The sequence below is a fragment of the Sturnus vulgaris genome, chromosome 3, assembly GCF_052056855.1.
Source record: "Sturnus vulgaris isolate bStuVul1 chromosome 3, bStuVul1.hap1, whole genome shotgun sequence".
In the NCBI taxonomy this organism is placed as follows: domain Eukaryota; kingdom Metazoa; phylum Chordata; class Aves; order Passeriformes; family Sturnidae; genus Sturnus; species Sturnus vulgaris.
In genome coordinates this window covers 21,729,111-21,745,086 of record NC_142245.1, presented here as the reverse complement: position 1 = coordinate 21,745,086, position 15,976 = coordinate 21,729,111, and the positions used below count along the sequence as shown (strand labels likewise).

The window sequence follows — 15,976 nt, the reverse complement described above, 5'->3', positions numbered from 1 at the left end:
GATAGCTTAACAGAAGGTGCTAAAAGTTAGAGGCCACAAAAAGCTTTCCTATCTGTTAACAGATTAAAACCAGGAAGACGAAAAAAAAATGGTCTCTTCTGTTCACCCTAATTCTTCATCTGTGACTTTGACTCCTAGGTTTTGACACCTGTGTATATTTTCAATAAATACTTTCAGTAAGTCAATTTTAAAGTTTTTCAGATCAAAATGTAAAATAATTATCAGCCATTTTGGGTGATTCCATTTGCCAGATTTTGGACTAGGGTATTCATTCCTTTCAAGCAAAACTAATAACACAGAACAGTAACTCATTAAAAGGAAACAGGATAATGTATTCAAAACCACAGAGAATAATTACGACAGGAATGAGAAACAGCTAAGAAACACCACACACAGATATAGATGTACACACATACACAAATACAAAATCTTTGATGTCACCTTACTTACTGTAAGGATGGTAGTCTTCAGTTGCATAAATTTCTTCCTCATCTCTATACAGCTGGTAAATAAGCCTGTTAGAATTTGGAGAGTCAGGGGAACTCCATGAAAGATTGATAACAGAGGAATTGAGAACTTCTCCTGTAGGAGGAGGTTGCTGGAAGGGAGCTAAAACATACACAAAAACTGAGGATGTAATAATTAAGGTAATCAATACTCACACAAATTTAAAGAAAAATGCAAAGAAACTGCTAAGCATTCTTCACCCCAAAAACCTTTGAGTAAATGCACAGTCATCAGGGCAAGACACTAATAGACTAAATCAATCCACCCAAATGTTCTCCAACAAAGCTTTTTATCCATGAAAAAAGTGTATATATTTAAACAAATTATGAATAAACTTAATCACCCTTTCCACCCCAAAATAAAGCAAGTGTTTTCCAAACAGGTGGTTTGGTACTTTTTAAAATTTATTTCAAGACCTTTATAAAATGAGAACCTACTTTAATGGTCACTTTATTGAAGTTTCTAGTTCAATTAGGATTTATTTTTCAGGGGATTCATTCTATTTTAGCATAGACCTGGCATAACTTCCTCTAGTAGAGCACAAACAGAAAGTCCAACTGAGTCCAGATTTTACTGAAGTGTCAAAACAAGCTTACTTAATATGATAAAATCACAAAAACATAAAGAGTGAAATTTTGAAGTATATTTAGGCAATTCACTTCCATTAGTTTCCAGTGAAAGTGAAACCCATGAAAGTAAGGTATCTAACATTTTAAGAAATCAGCTTGACATGTGTATTTGCCAAAATACAACTCTGCTACCACCTACATTAACCTTGAAAAATGTGCTACTTAATTGCACTAGTATCAATAAAGAGAAAAACAAATTTGAAGTTCAAAAGCCAAGTGTCTCACATTTTAAGAAAGAGCATTCAAAATTCCTCCTATGTCTCTTTTGTAAACAGATGTGTGATCATGGTCCTTCCTAAGATAATACCTAATACTCAGAAATTAAACTTTATATACATATATACACACACATTTACATAAACATACGTTTTGATGGATGGACTCAATTACCTCAAAGGTACTTTCCAACCTAGATGATTCCATGTTTCTATATTTATGTTATTATTCAGGTCAGAGCATGAGTCCACAGCTTGCTGTAGGACCTCCAGTAACACTGAGGAAAGCCCTACTCTCTGTCCCTCCTTACACTGTACATCAGCACAGAACATAACAGATCTGTTTTGGCAAATAGTAACTGCTGTCAAAGGCAGACTGTGCCATTTCTCCAATCTTTTCACCAAGGGAGTGTGGATTTAGAGGAAAACATTTTGCTCAAGGAATGAGAATAGCCCAGTGCAGCACAGAAATCAGCACATGGGATAAGCTACCAGGAGCTGGATTCAGAACCACCCAATCAATTTTCCTCCCCTACATTAAGTATTATAGGAGAACATCAAGACTAGAAGCATGGGTTTTATTCTCTTTTTAAAAACTATCATCCTTTTCATTATGTGGATATTTGCTTAGTATCACCAAAAGCTAATTACTAAAATCTGTTCAGCCAACCTAACAGGAGACAAGAAGCAAAGAACAGAGTTGCAGACAGAAAATGTCATGGGGACCTCGAGCCACACAAGCAATAGATGTGGAGACTTATGCCAAAATCGGTGGGCCACACTATATCCAGGTTTTTAATACAAATCTGGAAAGTGAGATGAAGTTCTTTGTTTAGAGTAAGATAATGAAATGCTCTGCTTCGACTGCAGTCTCTGGGCCAAGAAATAGCACAAAGTATTTCTAGAATTCATTGGACTGAAGTGAACAAGATCAGCATCTGCCCTTTAAAAGCATAGGTTGTTTTGCTGCCAATCTGGAGCTTTTGGGTTCATCTGACTTAGGAAATGAATGCATACTAAAGTCTCTACAGGAGTAAAGTTTGAGAATCAGAGGAAACAAGCACTCCTAAATCCCTCTGGCATTTAAAAGAATTTCTCTCCATGTAATATATACTTACAAGACCTGAGCAATCACAGCAATTTACCAGCATCACCTTCACTCTCCACTGGCAGTCTCACACTATTACATATTGCTTCTGTAGGTTTGCTGGCTTGAATTTTAAATATGTAAACAAAGTATTTTATTGCAGATTTTTGTGCAGCATCTAAGATATTGCTAAGAAGAAAAATTGCTAAGGAAAAAGGTCTTTTCCTTAAAAAACTCTATTTGGACAGTGACAGCAACTTACATTTGCTTCCCTTGGCAAAGACTTATAATCAGTAATGAATGTGTCAACAAAACACTGTTCTGCAATGAAAAAACCACAAATGCCAAGCCAGGCAAAGCTCCATATGTGTGCAACAAGTTCAAATATTTTGGTATGAATAACAAAAATATTTCAATTGCTATATCCTCTATGTCCAGAAGAGGACTCCGCTTGTCATTTAGAATACTGCCTGATGTACTTTTATCTAACTAAAATCTATTATATTATTTCTCTATGTCATACTATTATTAATCAATTTTATAGCTGAATTGCTATTGACCTTTATCCAATGTGTATCCCAAAACAAATAAGTAGGTTGGCTTATGTTTGTAAAGCACTTTGAAGATGAACAGCATCATAAAAGTGCCATGTATTATTACTATTACACATTCATTTGAAACATCTTACATTTTTTAAAGAAACAAGAGCCAATCAGCTGCCTGAGCAATGAATTGATACTGTGCCTTCTACAGAAGAGTATGGGGAAAAACAAAGCAAAACTATTTAAACTCTTCCAAACTTTGAGGAAAGCTAAAAAAATTGTCTTTGGAAACAAATCAGTCTCTTTATGATCTCCATTTATACTGCTGTGCATTTTACAATGCATATTATTTGAAATTTACAATGTAAATCTGAAATTTACAATTTACAATTTGATTTACAATGAAATACAAACTTATATCAAAGTAAGAGCTGTCTCACCTGTAAACACTTTGTGCATTTACATCTCTGCTTGCAAATTTATGGTTTTCACATATCACAGTTACGAATATCATATAAACACCCATGCAGAACACACAAAGAAATATTTTGTTGAAGGAAGATGCAGAAACATATTCCAGAGACAACTTGTGGAATGTCTAACTCTTTTCTTGCATTACACATGGCTACCTGAGCTAACTGTCACAGTATGACCAGTGTGACCATAATACTAATTAGACCTGCTGACAGAAATGTCCAGTTAGCATCTGCAAAGTTCCTCACTCATTGTCTCCAGGACTTCCAAGGCTGGGCTGTCAACTGTGTATGGCAGTAAGGTGTGCCACCAAAATGTAACACAGCTTTTCCAGAGTGAGCTGAGCTCCTTCCCACGTGTCTGGCATTGCATATCTTGATGCTCTCAAAACCCATGTCTAAACATTGACCCAAAGACAACTTAAGTACCCAGTTTTCTTATGGCGTATACTTTTGCATTTTCATCTTTAAAAACCCTGCCAGCCTGGAGACTGTGTGCTGGTGATCTTCATATCCAGATGTTCCATTGCAATTTGTTTCATTACAATTCATGATCTGACCCCCAATATAGCATTGGCCCCACCTCACATGCCAATTTATGATGCTTTGCTACATCACATCACATACTTTTCCAAACTGACTGAAAAAACGCCCCAGGAGGACAAAGGCAAAGCTACATTACATTGAGGAGATTATTTGGAATTAATCACCAGAAGTAGGTTTTCAACAGATCTTCTGTTCAGACCTTCTGAGGGCAGGTGTCCTGCCTCCTGCCAGTGGCAGGAAAAGGGGCTAACGTGTAAATTGTACAAATGCTGTTGGATTCATGTGACTAAAAGGTGAACTCTGGATTGGCCAGTACAAAGAAAATGTGCAAAGAAACTATGGGTTGTCACTTCTCCCCTGGGTTAAACTACAAGCCTAAGGTGTGTATGACACAAAGGATTCTACACACCTCTCTAGAAAACAATCCTAAGATACAGTAAAAATCACCCAAACTTCAGTGACCCGGATTTGGGAGTGGGGAGGGAATAAACCCCTGTTTTATTACTGCTGACCTAATTCAGTGCTCACTAAATCAATTTAAAACTTTAATTTGAAAGACAGGCTTTTAAGAACTAACATCCACTTACTTTTACTGCAGCCAAAGAGGTTGTGGGCATCCAAATTACTGGCATCGGGAACACAGTTGTCACATTTCAAGCCAGTTACAAATTGTTTACAAACACATTGTCCAGTAACAAGATGACAAGTCCCACTAATGGCTCCTGCAGGATGACAATTACAGTGCTGACATCTATAAACAAAAACAAATCAAGGAAGTCATCAACACACATCAACACTTCAGTTAAGCACAGTAGGGTTTTGTTTAAAAGATTCTTGGGCAACATAATTAAAACACCATAAACAGTTCAGTAGTCTGAAACAGAGCAGAAAATCTATTAGTCTGATTAAAAAAAAAACTCACAAAAAAGGTGTCCACTATAAAAATAAATATTTTGCTGCCAGAATAATATTCTAATTTATATAAAAATGGCTTAGAATTAAAGAGCTTTTATATATATTGATCCGTACACAAACTGGATAATAATGTTTGGTAATAACCACATTGTGCACTCAGTCCTGCATCCTTACTCACACAACCTTTCTTGAGAGCTGCAGATTTCAGTGATACAAATGTAACCAGCTGAAGAGGTTTCTGCACAAAATAGGCAACCTTCCACCTCAGGAAATACTAGGCTTTAGTTGGCAAAAATAAATCAATTAATAATTTCTTGCCCACAAAGGCAACTTATTGTTGGAAACAATAACATGCTGTGAATAAAGGAGAATTTATGGTGACCAAAACTGAAAGAAAAAAACTCAGATTAAAACAGTGACAGGAAATAAAACAGCAGAAATACTAATATTATAACAGAAAGTAGAATTTCTTTGCAGCCTGGACAAAATTTGAAATAACTGCAATGAATAATTAATTAAATGCACAAGGAAATTATTTTTAAATTAAAAAGAACAAAAAATTTAAAAGCACTGGTATCACACAAATGCCACACTTCAATTCTAAAAATCTCTCGGGCAGCAGTAGAAGGCTTTCAGGATTAATTTACCCTTTGGCTTTTGCATGTGAAACCTCTTGTGATCAACTTGCTCTTCACCTGATACACTATTTCCTCACTGAAACTCATTTATAGCATGGATACCAATGTCAGACTGCACAAATATTCCAAGAGTTTGAACACATCACAAATAAAGCAAAGCAAATGACTACAAATACAAATATGCTAACACTTGCAATACAGACTGCCATTATTACTCATAACAAAGTTAACAATGGCAAATAAAACTTCATACTTTAGATTCTAATTTCACTATATTTTAATTGCTGCAGACTAAAAGAGCTCTGAAAAACCATGGTCTGGGAAACAGGTGGGAAGGTACATTGCAGCTAAAACATACTGGGACGTCTGCACTTCCCTCCCCTTGTCCTGAGCAGGAAAACTACAACTCTCAGGCATAAGCAACATCAGCCTCAAAGGAATTTTAAATTACTCCAGATGTCAGGTCCCAAGGTGATGAAGTAGCAAAAAGAAGAAGATACCAGAGAAGTCCAAGGCAGTCATGCTATTTTGCTAACCCTAAGACTAAACAAGAGTCAATTTATCCTTGGCTGATCTTTCCTTGGCCAGTTTCACCAGATCCAAAGAAATACACGGTGGTGCCTTTGCACAAGTTACTTTGCCATCTTCCCAGTCACCACCATAACATCTTGGTCTGTATCTCCTACCTTCATGAAAGCAGAAAAAAAGTGAGTTCAATTATGGTTTAGGTATTAGCTTTTTAAGGCAAGAGAGAGAGGAGGGAAGGTGGAAACTGTTTTCACATTAGGACACTAAAATTCAGGTCAATAATCAGTGAAACAGGCATTAAATGTGACAGATTTTTAAACAAGCTTAAGGAAACTCTTCACATATATTTTCTGCCTATCACAGAGCTCTCAGTATTAGAGTTCCTTTACTCCACAGCAGCTCGTGCTGTGTGATCTCCTGGGGAATCATTCAACACCCTTAAAAAGGCTGATAAAAGCTAAAGCTGCAAAATAAGCTGCAAATTTGTTTTATGGACTAATATCCTTTTGAGAATAAATAAAATACATTCTCTCTTGGAAAGTACTATACTGTAGTTTGCTCTCTTTTACAGTCAAGAGAAAAGGGCAATTTTTTCAAAAGTCTTTTTCATCTATAGACAGTGCATTAAAATCCTCTTTTAAATAGAGGTTTTGTTTAGAGCATTTTAACTAAAAACTCCGTTTAGTTACAAAAAAATTATTTGCTCAGTAAGATAGTATTTTATTATTATTTTAAAATTTCATTACATGCTGATTATTTAGTAGGGGGGGATATCAACAAAAGTTTCTTGGTAGATAAACAATGACCAGCTTCTCTTATTGTTCCTGTATATTATTGCACCTCTTATAAACAAGGGTCTCATGATTATTCTAGTTTTGATTATCATTCACACATGACAATCAAACTCAATACCCATATAGTCACAGTGATAGTTCTCAGCCTGCCAGGGTGGGGCTGTTCTTTCTGCTTGTTGCATTTTTCATCTAGGAAAAGTGTAGGCTCCTTGCCTCACCTATAGTGAATGAGGGCCCTGATCCTGAAAATAACATCAGATATTTCACGTATTCTGCTCCCTGTGATTACACATTATTTCTGTGTAATCACACGCATCATGTTCTTAAACTGCAAAAAACTAGAACTGGATTTGTTGTTAAGCATAGTTCATGCTTTTCAGATAGGATTAAGGACTCAGTCAATTAAGAATTTTTAAAAAAATCCAATTCTTTTAAAAGATAAGTAATTTTAATCATATGAGAAATATTTGCAGTGTTCTTGCAAAATGCTACTTTTTCAAGGTACTCTGAATCAAACATATTTGAGTTTTATTAAAACAGAATTATATATAATCAAGGAAAACAGACTTAAAACATGGAAAGAGAAATGCCATGCCAAGATGAATTGTGATATTGATTTTCTGAGGATAAATGGTTTTTGTAATATTAATATAAAGAAACCTTTATTACATTGACTCTCTAGGTGCAGTTAGAGCCTCTCCAGCAATCTGTTTAAAATCTTCATTTTTCATCCTTATGGGAAAACCTCACTTGCTAAATGGATTTCATAAACAGCAATCTGTCAAGATATATATATAAATAGATAAACAATTTGTGATGTTCATTGACCAGTTCATTATAGTAAACAATACAGAGGTAAAGCATTTCAAATGTGTACAGATGCTCACAACCATTACAGATCTGCTCAGACTGCTGCAAACACTCAGTATTTCTAATTCATTAATTGCCAAGAATTTTTTCCTGCTTCATAATCTGAAATGCATTAAAGAATATGGAGTTCCTATTTTATCTTGAAAACACCACAAAATAAATCAGCTCACATATACATTCAGAGTGGGAGAATTTTAAAGCCTCACAATCTCGGTGTATCACAGCTTCTGCTTCTTTTGTGCTACTGTGCAAAGACAGATCTGTCTTTGCCACTACAGATAGCTCACATCCTTTTCTGTCCTTAAAAGACACTTGGAGCAAGGATGGCTTAAATGACCTGGCAACTTTATGGAGAAAGAAAAAGCATATTACTCTTTTTATGAAGATATTAACAGTAAAAGAAATGGAATAAAATAGATTAACAAATAAAGACTTGCATTATCATTTTCAGTGGATAAAAGTTTCTGTCTGAGGAACAGAGGTACATTGCCCAAGAAGACAACAATGAAAAGGGAGACAAGAAAATGCAAAATATGTTAATCATGTTAATGAACAACCAGAGTAGTCTTCAATACTGCCATGACGATTACCTAGTATTAAGGCATTAAAGCCAACTCAGATTCAAATTCCAGAACTCTAAAAACTTTGTATCTTTAAGCAAGGTCTGGATCTAGATAATTGATATTTCCACATTTTGAATTTGAAAAGACAGGTTAAAATGCAGGTATTTGAAAGCCAGTATCTAGCTCAGAAAAGCTATTGCTTAGCACAAATGTGCTAAAACTGAGGGGTGAGGAGAGACTCTATTCCAAGTAACTAAAAAAAAGGTACCATTAATAATAAGGAAAATATATTTCAAAGGGAACTTTATTACACAGCCTTTATTTCTCACCATTAGAAATGACAGGAAGTGAAAATAGGAAGTCCTTATTCCTACAGATTACTTTATGGCTATTAGCAGATGCCTCTGTGACCTGAAACAGTAAAAAATAATCTAAAAAATCTCCTAATGAGTGACAGTAACATAAAAGTTAAAGTGAAAAATCTGCAGAATAATGTCAAATATATGCAGGATGACATTGCTAATCACTGCCTAAAAGCATGTCTACCCCACACTAACTAGGGGAGGGGAGCAGAGGGAGGGGAACGTTGTACAGATTTTGCTTTTGCCTGCGGTATGTGGGGTTTGTTTTTTAAAAGGCAAAAATACCAAATAAAACAATTTAACACCATCAGTCTGCATGAAAAGATAATAGCCTAAGAGAGGTGCAATCTTTCTGGATGATATTTTAAAAGGAAATTGAGATTGTGAGGACTAGGCAAGAAAGATGATCCTGGAAAAAAAAAGATAGAGCAATAGGTGAAATAAGAGTGCACAATACAGATAGGTTTTCCCCTTAAAATCCAGGGAATCCATATAACTTCAATGTACCTAAAGACCTCAGGCCACATTAGAAATACGATTTACCCTGTGGTACATAACAAAATGTTAAAAAATAATACGCTGCTTCAGAAAAACAAGTTTTTAAGAGTAAAGGTGCAGTGAATATTTGTACTGCTGTTACCAAAAGAAATTTGGGAAGTCAGAAATGTCTGTAGTTTTCCTTTTCCCTCCCCACTGCCCCCCACTAAATCATCCTGAAATCTTCAATAGCATTCACTAGTTGTAAGAACGGCAAATTACTTACATTTTAACAGTTAATGTTTAACACCTCAGAAAACAATACACCTTGCTGAAGACACAAAAAAAACATAGGGAAACAATTAAAAAATTGCTATAACTTAGCCTTATACACCTTTCATGCTGTTTCTACTTACATCCACGGCAGAATTTCTATTTCCTTCAGCTCATTGCAGCACAGGAGATTGTTTAATGTAGCACATGTAAATCAGAGTGCACACATGAACTCATAGAAGGATTAACATAATGAGAAAACATCTTTCCATTCTCACTAAACCCATGACTGAGTCACGAGAAACATGTAACAAGGAGGTTATAAGTGACCTGTAAAAAAAGAAACACTCACCTCCCTGTGACAGAATCAAATCCAAAATAAAGTTCTTTGCAACGTTCACATGTCTGTCCTGTTACAGAGGCATCTTGGCAACTACATTGGCCAGTGAGTTTATCACAGATCTGATTCACAGAACCAGCTATGTGGCACAGGCATGGCAGACAGCCAGTGACGCTGGATGGAGAAAAATAGAAACCTGCAAAAGAAAGGGATTTTGACAATGTTTGTTAACTCTCTTCAGACTCTTAGCCAGAGCAAATGCAAAATAGGGGGAGTACATTAACATGTCTGTGGGGAAAGTAAAGACCAAGGACATGAGAAGTCATGAATGCACCACAAGCTGTAGAAACAAAAAAATAACATACAGAGAAGAGCTATTTGTCTGTTCTAATCTGAGATCTCAGCTCTGAAAATGGCCAGCTGCAAACCATAAGAAATGCAAATATCTTCTTAAGAATGTCTCTTAATTTTTCTCAACTGGTGGTTGACTTGATCCTCGAAACAAGAAAGTTTCTTTGGAAAAACTACATTTGATGAGGATTTCCGGGTTTTTATTTATATTTTACTCCTCTTTAACATAGAGCTTGTAACTGACACAAATACTTTCAGAGAAACTAATAAACTGATAAAAGAAAGTTACTGATCAGGTATTAAAAAGCTTTCACCCTGAATCCTGTGCTGTTCCTGTATTATTTCCAGTTATGAATTTGAGTATTCATTTCACATTCCCCACAGTATATTTGGTATGCTTCTGCTACGCTATCTTTCATCCTATTGCCCTCACAAGCAATCTTTATTTATGCTGATATTTATTTATTACTGATACATGCAATTAGATACAGTTTATACAGCTCTAATCTGGTCATTCAAGAGTTTACCATTATTCACAATCTCACCAGAAGTTCCTAACAGAAGAGCTTTTACACACATTCTCTTAATGATGCTGTTCCACCTGCATAATCTATTTCACTTGGACTTATTTCATTCTTTATAATTTCTTTCTGATCAGAAGACAATTCAGGTAATAGCACACTGGTAAAAATATAATTACATAAGTTTCCAAAACATCTTCTATTTTTACCTGATTATTAATAAACATTTCACTATTTTTTTCACACAAGTTGTTCTTCTCTTTATTTTTCCCTTCTCCCACTGGAGTGGTAGAGTTTATTAAAAATGTAGCAATGCATGAGAGCTCTGCAAAGGATCCTGATGCCACAGTATTAAGAGACACTAGACAACAAGTACCTATCTTGGAATATGAATCGTAAAATAGGGCCATTGATGAGTTTCTGTCTCCCTTAGCTGGTTGCTATTAGTTATTATTGTACAACTTCAATAGAAAAATTTCAGCTGCTACTGAGATATGCAGCATTTGCACAGACTTCTCAGACACTTGCCCTCTCTCCAGATCAAGTTCAATCAGTAGTTTCTTAGTCATGTTCTCAGCTACTGAATATTTTTTGCTGTCCAATAACTTCCCGATGTCCTGCTTTATAATAAGGAGTCCAAAATTATATTGCAACATGTCATATTGCTCAAGGCCTTATTATTTGTCTTACAAGAGATAGCTCTATATATACACCCCTAGGGTGGTATTCTCTGTTTTTGCAGCAGCACTGCACTGTGAGCTCATATCCAAATAGCAGAGGAACTAAACAAATTGAAAACATTAGAATTTTACTGCTCAAATCTTTGTTCAAGTTTAGCCTCTGGTCCTCGGTGAGATAAATCTCAAGTGGACAGTGAAGTGATATCAGTCTCCAGTTAACATACATTCGCATCATAAAAAACCACGCTGTTGGCACTTTATTCCGGAGAGGCCCCGAACTGAGGCAGCACAGAGAGCAAATAGCCTGAAGTTATTAGTGAGGCAGCATGTATTATCTCCTGCTGCACTTCTCTGTGCTCTGCAGTGCCCATCCTGTGCATAAATAGAGGAGACCATTTCCCAGCAATGTCACTCCTGAGCACAATGAACAACTCCACTTGAAGAACCTTACAGGAAGGTTGGAAACAAGTTTAAGCCTTGGACTCGTGCAGAAGGTCAAAGCACTTCTTCAGGACCCACTTTATAGTTGCAGTAAATGATAAGCACTCAGGCTAAATCAGATCCTTGTCCATTTGAAATTTTGCATAAATTATGATTCTATGATTCTTTTGTATAAAATAACATCTAAGAAGAGTTTATAACAGGCAAATAAGCACATCTCTAGAAAATAAATTCATTTTCCCTGAGCAGGATCAATTATTACAGCATATACTGCTTTTATCATAGCAATGAAATTACTAATTTTAATCTATAACTTAGTGTTAAACATCCTGGCTCTCCTACAGCCACACTGCCTAAACCACTGCAGAGCAGTGCTGGATGTGGTAGGATATTTTTATTATAATCTTTTAGAAACACTCTAAAAGTTTCTAGACACTACCACAATTACTTTTTTTTCCCAGAAGTAGCAGGGAAAGGCAAAACATTATCTTAAAAGTGAGGGATAGGAAAATGCAAAAAATTTCTTCACCCAACTAATTTGTAAGTAAATTACCATAATTAAATGTAGAAGAAAGAGAGGAAATACAAGATTACAAATTCATACTGTTTGTCATAATCATTATTTACTTTCACCATCTAGAATTCGACTCCACCTAGAAACAGTAACAACTTAATGCAAGCTTAATTTACAGCAAAGTTAAAAGGGGTCATAAAAGTTGCATTATGAAGGATCCACTGTTGTATAATAGAGCCAATTTCCAATTGAAAGACAGCCACCACAAATCTGAGATCTACGTATGTAACTAATATTATGCTTATTCTTTTTCAGATTTTTTTCCAATTCAACCACAACTGATTATATTTGTCAATCAAACATACTCTTCAAAAGGAAGAATGAAGTCATAGCAAAGTATTCAGCTTTTTTTTTAATCATCCTCTTAGCATTTCTCCCACTGTATAGAGAAAGAACACATAACCAATTCCTTGGCACTTTTACCTGCTTACCATCTATGGCAGTAATGCTCATTTCTTAGACACAGGCTGGGCTTCAAAGCCCACAGTTAACCACAGTAGCAATGTTGTCACAAGATAATTCACACTCCTCTTGCCAAGAGAGGTAGTATGTGCACAATCCCTCAGTACTGATGCCCAGACACACATCCCACATGTTACTTTACATCTTTTCCATGTAGCATTCTATGTAGCATTCTATGCAAACCTGTGGTTATGGAGTAAAGAACTTACGAAACAAAACGCCTTTTTTTACAGCTTTGCTGCTCTTGCAACAAGATCCAAGATTTGTGTTGAATAGGATTTATGTGACACAAATCCCAGTCAGCAACACAGTTCCAGAATGAGCCACAATGGTTTGGGGGGGTTGAAGAGAACCTGTGTTTCAACCACTACAGGATAGGACATCTCAAAAGTAATTTTCTGTACAAAAAAACCCCCTGCTCTTTCACTTTGTTTCATGCCAGAATCAAGCGATCCTCTCTTTGCATACACCATAAGCTTAAAGAAAAAAATGTACACCAATCTACCAAAATGTTACTTGTATGAAAACAAACTGGAAAACAGGAGGCCATGGATACAGCCTAACAAATGAAACACGTGGCTGAATGCACCAAAAAGAGCTTTCAGAAAAACAATCTCTTTATAAAACAATTTCCAAAAGCTCCAACCAGTTTGACCTTTTCTCAGTGGGCAACTCATCCTGCGTTAAGATTTTGGTAACTTTTGGAAACTTCTCGGATTTTATCAAAGCACATAAAAGATATGCTACACTAGGATTTTATTTAAAATGCCACTTAACTTCTGTCACAGACTTGAAATGTCCCAACAGATGCAGAAATCCTCAGTATGTTTTCAGGGCTGCCAGTATTAACTAATTTATGTGTGCTTTAATTAGGCTGTGTTGGCTACATATACACTTGCAGTACATTTTCTTATACATCAGGAGTATGTTTTCTTACCTTTGACCCAAGACAAAGTCATAGGACATGTTTACAGTACTTGAAACCAATTAAAATCTTCTATATTTCTATATGGAAGCCTTTTTATACTCTTCCCTGTTTGGGAGAAAAGGCTCTTTTGGCACATACTAACAAAGAATATTTATATAAAAGTTAGAAATATTAAACATCTAAATGAGCTCTCACTAAACTGTGAAAATAGCACAGCTCACTGTGCTCTCCTAAGAGCAATACAGTGCTTTTACAAAGATAAGAATTTACACTTTCACCTGCAGCAGAGAGCTCAGTTCTCAGCACATACATGCTTACAGCTATTAGTTAGAAAATTTAAAAATAATACTTACACAAATACTTTTTACAATTATTTCTCTTTTTACTAGGAATTATTGTGGGACTATTCCTCTGTGCCATGTAAGCTTTTCTATAAACCAGCCTGTTCACACTATCAATTAAGCCTTTTTAAACCATTTAGTTCTGCATAAACTCTGGCCTTTCTTTTCCAAGGACAAGGGCGGTCACTGACTCGGGGAGCCTTGACATCACTCCTCTGCCAATGTCTGATTAAGTGGCTGCTATGGAGGGTTAGCAGGTCAAACAGCACTGGAGGAGGAACTAAGAAAAACAGAATGCTGCTTATTTATTAGTATATGTACCTAAAATAATTTAAATGAAAGCATTTAAAAAAATACTTAATGGAGGTTAAGCAGCTTTTTTAACCTCTGTTCAAATTATTGAATGGCATATTAAAACCAATGGAGCTATAATGTACCTTTTAATGTGACCTGCTACTTGAATAAATTGCATATGTATTTAACTTGAACTAAATCTATCTGCTTAATATTATGATGGAAGGTAGGGTAACATTACCTATAGCTTCACTTTACCCACCTACTTTATAAAACAAAAACATTGAAATATAACTACAGAGCTTCCCACTTACAATGAACTTTTAAACTCTGTTTCCAAATATGGCACAAAATCTTGAACAAATATGTAGCAAACTGCAAATATCACCTACTTGCAGGGCCAAACTGTAAGCAGTGCTTCTGCAAGCCAGCACAACTCCAACATAGCAAGGCAGGTGAATGCTTTCTAAGTGGCCTGTTTGCCAGCCTCATCAAAGTTTAAGAAACCATCTCTGTGCCTCCTGCCATGCTCAGCTTTATGCATGAAGTGCCATTCCTGAAAAGCATGCACTCTGCTTCATTAGAAGGATAGTTGCTGTTCATTAGATTATGCCAAGTTACCTCGTATTCAGGGACTGGGATACAATTATTAGTATATTTTCTCTGTATCTAGACATAGCCTAATCTTACTTTGGACATGTTGAAACTGCAGTAATAATACAAATTATATAACATCTGGAAATGGAATAAATATTTGATGGTGATTAGGAAAATAATGCTTCCTTCTCACTCACACAGTTAGGAAGAAGTGGAAAAATAATTACAACGTATGTCAGAGAATTCAGACACGAAGCTGTCTAAACATATATTAAAAGCTGTAGGAAATTATAACAAACAAAGCAAAACTTACTACATCAAATCGATTGCCTTCCAATTTCCTTACCTGGTTTACACTCATCACACCTTCTCCCCTGGCGCTGGGGCAGACAGACACACTGCCCAGAAACGTGGTCACAAGCTGTTCCTGCCACGGTGCCCAGAGCGTCACAGCCGCAGGGCTGGCAGCCGCGGGCGCTGCTCATGCTGAGGTTGTACGTCTGCAGCATGCACTGGCTGCACCGAAGGCCGGTCACACCAGCCTTGCAAGGACACTGTCCCGTTGATTTGTCACAAAGCACAGAGCCGTTTACCGTCCCTGCCTGCTCGCAGTTACATGGCAGACAAAGGAAGGAGTGACCTTTCTGCACTCTGTGGTACCCATCCAGGCACTCGTCGCAGCGCCTTCCCCCAATATTTGGCTTACACGCACATTGTCCCGTCCTCGCGTCGCACACTGTTCCCGAAATCGACCCCAAAGCATCACATTCACAAGCCTTACAACCAGTCACATCCAGCCCATAAAAGTTGTCCATGCAGGTGTCACAGAGAAGCCCTTTCACTCGTTCTTTACAATTGCACTGCCCAGAGACAGGGTTGCAGAACTGGCTCACTGAGCCGTGGCTGTTGCACCAACACGGCTCACATCCATCTTCATTAGAATATCGGAGAGCTTTAAATCCAAAATTGCAACTATCACACCTCAGACCTGGGAAGAGAAAAGGAATTAATTAAAAAGAAAAAAATCT

General features: G+C 36.5%; 1 protein-coding gene across 8 annotated transcripts in view; it reads right to left on the bottom strand.

Moving 5' to 3' along the window:
- Positions 1 to 15,976, bottom strand: part of USH2A (usherin) — a 368,811-nt gene that overhangs the window by 290,307 nt on the left and 62,528 nt on the right. For all 8 annotated transcript variants that reach the window (XR_015802194.1, XM_088161172.1, XM_088161173.1 and 5 more), the window contains exons 13-16: positions 15,295 to 15,936; positions 9,772 to 9,955; positions 4,587 to 4,750; positions 451 to 609 (exon numbers count right to left, since the gene is read on the bottom strand). Coding sequence is in view for 7 of the 8 variants with exons in the window: in XM_088161172.1 (XP_088017298.1) it covers positions 451 to 609; positions 4,587 to 4,750; positions 9,772 to 9,955; positions 15,295 to 15,936 (1,149 nt within the window). In the remaining variant the exon portion in view is untranslated. The remainder of the gene's footprint in view (positions 1 to 450; positions 610 to 4,586; positions 4,751 to 9,771; positions 9,956 to 15,294; positions 15,937 to 15,976) is intronic.